A 9,818-nucleotide genomic window follows, 5' to 3' on the forward strand; every position below is an offset into this window, starting at 1 on the left:
ATCGTGTGTGAATGGAGTGCATTTGAAAACACATCTTCAAATTCTATAGATAATTTTGATTTTTCACTAGAGTATAGGAGCAAGTCTTAGGGTGAGAAAAACAATCCCCTTATTAATTGGGCTTGGTTATAAAATTTGAGCCCAATATCTAAACCCAATACATTCATTTCATTTTCAAACCAAACAAACAAAAACGCTCCTTCACCCATTCGTTGGTATAGTTACCAAAACAAAGAAGAAGAAGAAAAGAAGAAGAAAATGGAAGTGAGTTTATCCTCAACATGTATACCCCTAAGCTTCAAATCGAACAACACGTTCTTGAAGCATAACAATTACGTTTCCCACTCTCAAATTCCCACCCTCAATCTTTCAACCAAACACAGAACAACAATCTGTAACGCAATCAAACCCACTTTATCCTCCAACTGGCTCGTTTCCCATGATTTATCTGCCAAAACCGCCTCTCCATGGCTTCCCAACTTCGAAGAACTTGACACCACCAACATGCTTCTCCGTCAAAGGATTGTCTTTTTGGGTTCTCAGGTTATGAATCTTGTTTCCCGTTCTTTTGGGTTGGTGGGGTTGTTTCTGTTATTTTGATATTTTATGAGTACCCTTTTGTATCTTTTGATGTTTTTATGGGAAATTTACAAGCTTTTTCATGTGGGTGGATTCAGTCTAATAGCATGCTCACTACAGCAGAGAAATGGACAAATAGGGGAAAAGGGTTAAAAAAAGAGAGTTTTTACGATAATAGGGTTGAATTGCAGACAAGGTGTTTGATGTTAGTTAATTTGGTAGAAAAATGAAAGAATAAAGAGGGGAAATGAAATGGAACTGAAGAGATGGTATCTGATGGTGTCTGCTTGTGAATTTCTTTGTTTGAGCAGGTGGATGATACGACAGCAGATTTTGTAATCAGTCAACTTTTGTTTTTGGATGCTGATGATCCTAAGAAAGACATCAAGTTGTTCATAAATTGTCCTGGTGGTGCTATTACTGCGGGTATGTAAACAAATGTAAACAAAGTTTTATACTTCTTTTTTTTACTTGTTTGTTCTTATCTGTTCACTTGACTCGTTGTGGATCTACTTGAATCTCGAGCTCAGTTTTGTCGATTGATTGCGCATAGATGTTTACTTAATACCTTACACAAGATTTTAGCTTTTAATAACTCACATTAGTTTGTTGATTCATTGCTTGTGGTAACTGTTAGAATATAGAATATGGAGGAGTTTGTTAGGATTTAAGCTAAGGAGTTAGGTAAGGAAGTTATTAGTTAATGGGGTAGTTAGGATTTTCATGTATAAATTGGGAGGTTTTGGAGTTAGATAGATCATCATTTGATTATTGTAAATGTAAACATTTGTGAATAGAATAAATTGTTGATCACTGGAATTTACAAGCCAATTCAGACGTTTGAAAATGGAATCCCGTTTTAGCTTTTGAACAGTTCTATCCATAAGGAACTCGGATTTTTGAATCATTGAGTACTGGAAAGGAACTGTCTTTAATGAATCTGAAATAAGTCTGTCTTCTGCAGGAATGGGAATTTATGATGCCATGAAGTTATGCAAGGCAGATGTGTCAACAGTTTGTCTCGGACTTGCAGCATCCATGGGTGCATTTCTCCTTGCTGCTGGTACAAAAGGGAAGAGATATTGTATGCCGAATTCTAGAGTTATGATCCATCAACCGCTTGGATCTGTTGGCGGAACAGTAAGACTGTCCACTTATATCCTTCGGTTTTGTTTATTGTCAGTTAGTACAGTGTTATCAAATAGTGGCGCCATGGCCGCTATGGCTGATATACATGGCAGTTTTTGGCCTCGTCGCAATGGTAAATATTGGCTGATATTGTGAATTTTTCTGCCATAGTCTGCTATAACGGCGCCACAAAGCGCATGGACCGCCATCCACCATTGACAACAATGGTTAGTAATAGGTCTGGTGTTTGTCATGGCTATTTTTCTTATGTTGAATGCAGACAATCATGTTTTAGTTTAAAGATGATTTTAGATTTGAAGCATTTGTTGGAGAAGTATGGAATGTGGAAGCTTTAAGATTTTCTTTAACTGCGATTACCTGATAACTTGGTTTTAATTTGAAATAACTGAAAGAATCTCTCTTGTCATAAACCCCGGCATGATTGGCGATTGCTTGAAACATGTAGCTTAAATATGCTGCACCTTAGAGCTGTTTTCCGACAAACTGAACCTGAAAATGTTGGACTTGGCTAGATAATACAGTAGTCTTACTCCTATTTATAGAAAACAAAGGTACTAATTGACTTGTCATGTAACTGATACTAACTGGCTATTACAGAACATTACTGATTTTAACAATTAGAACATTGAAGCTGCTGAAAGCAAGTAGAGACTACTGTGCATGCTAAATAGGTTTACTAATCCTCAAGCGAGGTACACTTTTATCAACATAGTATACTAGCCGCTATGTCGTTTAGGTGGAACCGAGGGAAAGCCTCTTGTATCTTAGCGGCTGTCTCCCAACTGCTCTCTAGAAGAGTAGGTTTCAATTTTCAATCATTTGATCAACACTTCAAAGCCACTTGGGAGCCTTGTCTCTTTTATGAATTCATGATGTCTTTTATCTGGTGGTTCTGTGCAAAAACCTTCCATTATTATCACATTACTAAACAGTGAAATGTAATTACAGGCTATAGAAATGAGAATCCGTGCGAGAGAATTGGCATACCACAAGGTTAAGATAAACAAGATACTATCAAGAATAACACGAAAGCCTGAAGAGCAGGTTAGAATTATATATGGCATCATCTAATTTGTTTGTTGTTCAAAATCATACATATTTGTTCACCATTTTTAATTTACTTTATTCTAATGCAGATTGAATTGGACACGGATCGTGATTATTTTATGAATGCTTGGGAAGCAAAGAAATATGGTTTAATTGATGAGGTTATTGATGACGGAAAACCAGGATTAGTTGCTCCAATTGTAGATGCAACACCGCCTCCAAAAACAAAGATGAGGAATTTGTGGGAAATTAAAGAAAAATCAAAAGGTAAGAAGATACTTCTTCCCTCAGAGGAAGCACCAACTGCTGTATGAGTTAGGGGACAAACAAGGATAGCGTTGCATTGCTTTCATGCACGAAAACAGATATATCACCTCCAACAAGTGTTAAAGGGACTTTTCAATTTGTGATTCGTGATAGCAGATACATGTCGTGTAAAAATCAATACATATATTGTATGCTTCAAGTGTTAGATTCCTTAATGAATATATTTTTGTCCTCAAGATTTAAGAAAGTTTTCCTCCATTTAAAATATCACTTGCTACTCACACATTCTACATGTCTAACAGTTTAATTTTTATGTAAAGTTTGAAAACGGGAAAAATAGGGCAAATGAGCAACAATGGTCTACATCTTTGATACCTGTTAATGTTAGGAAGGTTACCTATTTGGTACCCCAATGGAGATTCCTTATATGTTTATATTTGGTACTCAGTCTCAAGAGTATTTATAAGACTTGTGTTACTTGAAAATCTATTTTTAAATAATGTAACTCTATCTTTCATCAACTTTGTCATGTAATACAATTTAATGTGAATGTAATGCTTAGAAGAGATTTGAAACATGATTTACTACATAGAAAGAGGACCTCTTGACTCAACCACTGGTATTTTTTCGTCTTTGATTTTTTGTAACAAAGATAAAATAGGAGTAAACCATAAATTACAAATCTAAGTAATTTCACAAGGATTCGGTTCCTGCTGAGCATGATATACTAAGTGTTGTCACCAACAGGTTCTAGTATACATTCACAATGCTGAAATAAATAATACATTGGTCTATGGCGTTATTCATATGTTGTAATGGTAGTTAAAGCATCTTTACACAAAAATTGAGACAAAAATAGCAAAACTGCAGAAAATCCATTAAAGCTCATCTTATGACAACTTCCAATTTGTTCTGCACCAGTTCTCTTACTTTCCACTACATTGATGGAGGAAAAACAAAGTTAGTAGCATCCAAAACAAAATACGTCTACCTAAAAAACTAGTTATAATTGCACTGATTTATTATATAATTATATTTAGTACCTGCAGATCGTTAATTTCTTCATCAGTAAGAGAACGTTCCATAGACCTATATGCAATCCTATAGCAGTGGCTGGTCATTCCTTTCTTGTTGGTGAAATTGTCTATTAATTGTACCTGTGATTTCGTGAAACAAAACAGAATCAAAAAGGGACCAAACTTTTGCGGCACCAAAGGTATAAAAAAGAGGAAAAGGTTGTCATAATCCAGTTAAAAACTAAAATGACTAATCTCAGAAAAAAGAGGAAAAACGAACAAAAGACGACAAGAGGGTACATAATTCAAAAGAGAGTATCTATTACGATTTTTGTGTGAATATTGTTACATCATCCCTCATTCACAATCTCGTATTATGTATTTTTATCCCTATTAAACAATATGAAAGCCACCAAATTGAGAACCTAATAAATATAACAAGGGATAAATTGACTCAAATTACTCAAAGTTGTATAACGTACCTCTTCTGCAAGATCCCCTGCTACTCCTCTGACAACTTCACATAGATTGTTTTCGGTAAATGATTCATTGATCCAGAAACTGATGTCCTTGTAACAAGGAGGATACTGTAAGAGGAAAACCGAGAGAAGATTAGAATATCCTCAAAATATTTTTCTCATTTATCCAGTCACAATATAAAGTAAATATAAATTTCTCAGTCAACAACAATACAGTCAGACATGCAGAATATAACACCAGGGGTCCGAACAAAAAAAGCGTCTGTAAGATTGCTTAATTAAATTCCCTCGGGCATAAGATTTCCATATCCTAGACAAGTATTGTCTGACAAAAATGAAACAAAAAATGCAGAAATTATATTCTAAACTTATTTGTTAAAATAACTGGTTATCTAAACAGATCATGACAGGACCTTTAACACAGTAAAGCATTAAAGACATGGCGAGTTTCTATTTTTAGTCATATATTGCAATTTAGACCCACAATTTCTCAAAAAGAATGTAAGAAGTATTAACAGTTTTGCATAAAAATTATATGGGCCATCTTATGTTTTCAGTCAAATGGATTATTCACTAACAACTTAGAGTTGCGGTATTATTTTGAAAGGAATAACAAAATTCCTAACTATTAACTACTAAGAAAAATGACAACAAATGTAGACACCAGGAGTAAAGATGCACATGTAGTGTAGAAATTACCTTTGAAAACGGCTTAAATTTGACCCCTAATTGGCCCTTGGAGAACTGTATATAAAATAACAAAAAAGAAAGTAACATATTATATTAATTATCAGAATGACTAACTCATCCATCCTTGCAGTCAATTTGACAATCAGGAAAAATAAGTGAAATATTGAAGGATGTTTGTCAAAAGTATCCAATAAATACCTGGGAGGTAAATCGCTCATCATTTGACCAAAAGAGACGAATATCCGGTATGTCAAATAGAACCATAGCTAACCTCTCCAAACCTAGGCCAAAAGCCCAAGAAACATTATTAGATACCCCATTTCTTTTCAGAATCTCTTGCTCTGTCACTCCACACCCCAAAACCTCTAACCATTTTTCCTGACAAAAAAGTATATCCAACATTAACTGAATAGACTAGAAATCCTTGCTTTAATTGAATGGAAGATATTTCCCAGTCTTTTTATTGCTGGAAAAATATATGCATAACCTTAATTTAATCTTGGAAAGGAACCAAGGGTATATCGACACTATAACTTTGGAGGCAAACACCATTAACAAGAATTACGTAATCGTGGTGTATTTAAGAGACAATCATGAGCATAGAATACCTTAAAATATATTTCGAGTTCAAATGATGGATTAGTAAATGGGAAATAGGTATCGATCCATCGCATTTCCACATCACCTGAAATACAAGGGAAAAGGTTATACATCAGCATTTTGTAAATTATACTTAGCTTCAAATGAATATATCAAATTCACAATTACAACTAGACACCTTGATTATATATAATATCTAACAAAATCCTATTTTAGCATTACATCTTACAATGAGATGATCATCATAAAATATCAAAATTTTCACTTTCCTATTGACAATGTTTTTATAGGCAATGATAATTTCCAATTTGCATTTACTTGTTTGCATGTTTACGTGTGCGTGCACACACTTATAAACATTGCTTGCTGTGTAGAGAGGCGTTATTTTATTCCAGTTAAGCAAAAAGGCTATAAATTATGCACTTGTGTCTGTTCATGTTATCTAACAATTAAGCACTAGACGCTCACAATTTTGGATCTGGGAAGGTCAGACACATTCAGCCTTATCCCTGAAAGCAGAAAGGTTATTTCAAAAACCTGAACCAGAATAGTCAATAGGAGCCGCTATAGGGTAAATAGCGGGATAGCATAGCAGAGCAGTTCCCGGCCCAGAGCACTTTTTGGCCCGCTATCCTTTTCCCCTCTAAAAAACCGAAGTTACTCCTTAAATTTGCAATGTTTTAAGGGTACTTTTGGGGTTTTTCAGTCAAATTTGAGTTGAGACTCAACCTTAATCTTCCTTCATAGTCGTTTATGCACTTCAAGATTCATGTGTGCTTTGATTTATGAACATTTTATGAGTTGATTTATTTGTTTAATTTTACATTAAATATATGTTTATAGTTACATGTAATTTGTCCAAAAACTGATCAAATAGAACGGTCATCCCGCTATACGCTATCTCACTTCTGGGGTCAGCCGCTCCACACCACTATCTAGGAATGATTACTACGACCTGAACCCGCCACTAGTAAGTCATAAAGGCATAAAACAAATTTTTTCAGACAATCGGAAGCTCGTTAGAATAAATTTGTTTCGCTATGCATAAACGATAAAATATGCATGTATGAATATTCATGAAATGAAATGAAAATGAAGTCTCTATCAAATTCAGATCAATTCTTTTTGTTTTCTTTAATTAATTCATCCTACTAATCCTCTTTAATTATCAAATTGCAGCAACTGAAAATGAAATGTGTGCATTGACTATTTGCAAATACCAAATAAAACGCGTGCTAGACCCTCAAGGCATTTCTTTAGCTCTGCTGCTGCAAATGATGTTGCATCCATCCCAGAAGCCTCCCATTCATCTGGAACAAAAACCCGAAAGCCTTCCATCTACATGATATAATAAGAGGAAATCATATAAATGTAATCATTAGGGAATAAACCAGTTACTGCATAAGGGTCATACTTGATGGAAGACAGGATAATGAGTAGAATCAATTGAATCCCTTCGATAAACATCTCCGGTAACAAGGAAATGAGTATATCCATCTCTCAATAGTTCTGCCTGATGAGCACTTGTGTGGCACCTTAAAACAGTTTGAGGGTCTATATAGTATGTATCATTATAGCTCCTACTCACATGATCTTCAGGAACCAAGACATCATCAAAGTTCTAGGACATAAAGAAAATTGTCAGAAGGAAGTGTTGTTATGAGGTTCAAGCCACCTTGCCAACCAAAAAGAAGTATTTGCTTCGTCCCATATTAAGTATCACATTAGCAAACGGAATTTGTCTTAAAAAAAAGTGTTGTTTTATGTTTTCAATGTAACATTAATTACTTTATTCCAATTTTATTTCCAAATTAATGTTATGTGTATCACTCCCAAGTTCACTGTACTCCCCTACACATTTATGACATTGGTTAATAAGGATATAATTGTAAAACTGTCACGAACTTTCGTTTATTTACAACTTTTATTGGTCTTTGTAAAGTAACCTAAAGTGATACTTAATACAAGACGGAAGGAGTAATACGCAAGAAAAGAAATCAACATGAATAGGATTCAGTGCGCACATTGATAAGGAGTAATCAACAAGATAAGAAACCAATTATTTGGTTAGCTAGCTGTCAGTTGGACCGTATGATAAGGGACCATAGTGTGTACTTGTATTCATTAAGGAAGGTTGAATAACAAAACTTACAGAACCAATGTAATAACGAAAAACAATATCACTGCATCATATAGGAGCAAAGGGCAACATATCTTTAGATGTATTTTACCATACCTGCTTCAGTGTGACAATAGGACAAAGGTCGTCAAACTTGTTGAACTTGTTTGAATAATTTGTGTCAAAATACTCGTATATAGCATTCTTGAGTATCCCAAGAGGGTGTTGATCCCTCCTGTGAAGCTGCATTCCAAGTTTCGAAAATATGTTGTCTGGAACATTATTTGTTGGATCATCCTTCACTATATCTAAAGGACCAAGAAGCAGAAATGATTAAATTTTCATGAACCAGAGAATACTTTTCAATAAAAACCTTTGGCATAAAGGAACACCGCACACACAGAGGCACACACATAACAAGAGTAAGCTCAGTCATTTCCCAAATGGAAGTGTAATTGGAGAAAAAGACAGAAAAATTAGAGTCTCTTGAAAAAAACAATTAGAGTCAGCTCAGTGGTAAGAGTTTGATATTGTAAAGTACCTTGTTTGGTAATCTTGAGTCCGCCAAGCTCCAATGAAGAGAAAACCGGTTGCCTCCATTTCTTGTTGGAAAGCTTATCAGAAGAGAGAGAAGCAGGTGCAGATGAGAAAGGTAAACAAAATGCTAAGCTTCTGAAGCTATTATTACGTTGACGAAAGAGAGATGCTCCAACGAAAAGTGTAGTATACGCGGAAGAGATCATCATTGCCACACAAATGACTGTAGCACACGATTTCTGTAAAAAATTTAACGATGAACAATTCAGTTACTTGGCTACAAATTAACAACTTGAAAAGGGAACGGCGGCTATCGCGGCCGCGAATCTCGCTGGATTTGCAGCGCGCGCCACAGAGAGAGGAGGGGAGGTAATTCCGAATAGAAAAAAGGACCGATTTCTTACTGTTTGAGGTGGCTGATTATCACCTCCGGCTGCGTTTTAGCGGTGGTGGTGGCGGTGGCCGTGACAGTTCAAGTGTAGTTCAGTTCAGAGTTGAGACTCCATTTCATCTCTTATCGGATTTCTTTCTTTTGCCCCCATACGTTGTGTTGTTAGGATAAAAACCGGGTGCCAATCCGGAAAACCGGTAGAACTTAGTAACATATTTTTTTGACAATTTGTTTTTATGGCAGAATTAACTTTTAGGGTTAAATAATATCTTTTTGTCTTTATAAAATGGGAAAAAAAGAAATGCACTGACAGTGTAAAGTATTTTTACACTGTTAACCAATGAGAGACATGCATCAGAATAAAGCACATTTTTAATTTTAAAAAACTGTAATTACATGGCAAATTAAAACATTTTGATTGGTTGTATGTGTAAAACTGATTTACACTGACAGTGCACTATCTTTAAACTCTTATAAAATTGTGAAAAAATATTTTTATTTTTATAAAAATGATATATTTTAGTTCCTAGAAAATTAATATACATATAATTTTAGTCACAGTCGTTAAATCAATGTGTATTTTTAAATGATAATTTTATAAACATATTTAGTATAAAAAGTTCTTTGAAAAAAGGACTCAAACTTGATTTTTAAGTAGAAATTTTCATTAGTTTTATCATTATATTTTAACATTTTTTTTAATAAACAATTTGAACCTAGCGGGTTTCGAACCTATATTTTAACATTTTAAAAATTTATATTTAATTCTTCTCATTTTAAACAATCCTAAAATTTAGTAAAAAAACTTAGTAAAGCCTAACTTAGCCTAGCATATTTCCACCACTACCCTCAAGGTAATGGTCAAGATTTTAAAATAATAAATTTATCTCAGTAATATGCATATTTAATGCATTAGAAATTGAAATATTAAATTTTCTATAAAA

The 9,818-nt window shown here is 34.3% G+C and overlaps 2 protein-coding genes across 2 annotated transcripts; one reads left to right on the forward strand and one right to left on the reverse strand.

Moving 5' to 3' along the window:
- Positions 1-206: 206 nt before the first annotated feature.
- LOC131626979 (ATP-dependent Clp protease proteolytic subunit 3, chloroplastic-like) lies at positions 207-3,289 on the forward strand. The gene is made up of 5 exons (XM_058897814.1): positions 207-543; positions 891-1,005; positions 1,544-1,719; positions 2,677-2,772; positions 2,865-3,289. The coding sequence occupies exons 1-5, from the start codon at positions 259-261 to the stop codon at positions 3,087-3,089; spliced, it is 897 nt and encodes a 298-aa protein (XP_058753797.1). The 5' UTR covers positions 207-258; the 3' UTR covers positions 3,090-3,289.
- Positions 3,290-3,700: 411 nt separating this feature from the next.
- On the reverse strand, positions 3,701-9,053 carry LOC131626978 (phenylalanine--tRNA ligase, chloroplastic/mitochondrial-like). The gene is made up of 11 exons (XM_058897813.1): positions 8,888-9,053; positions 8,488-8,722; positions 8,064-8,254; positions 7,242-7,448; positions 7,048-7,165; positions 5,836-5,912; positions 5,426-5,605; positions 5,237-5,281; positions 4,541-4,645; positions 4,086-4,199; positions 3,701-3,978 (listed from the first exon to the last, which is right to left on the reverse strand). Exons 2-11 carry the CDS (start codon positions 8,690-8,692, stop codon positions 3,928-3,930), a joined length of 1,293 nt encoding a protein of 430 aa, XP_058753796.1. The 5' UTR covers positions 8,693-8,722; positions 8,888-9,053; the 3' UTR covers positions 3,701-3,927.
- Positions 9,054-9,818: the final 765 nt, after the last annotated feature.

This window comes from Vicia villosa, unplaced genomic scaffold (genome assembly GCF_029867415.1).
Source record: "Vicia villosa cultivar HV-30 ecotype Madison, WI unplaced genomic scaffold, Vvil1.0 ctg.000339F_1_1, whole genome shotgun sequence".
Taxonomy (NCBI): Eukaryota; Viridiplantae; Streptophyta; class Magnoliopsida; order Fabales; family Fabaceae; genus Vicia; species Vicia villosa.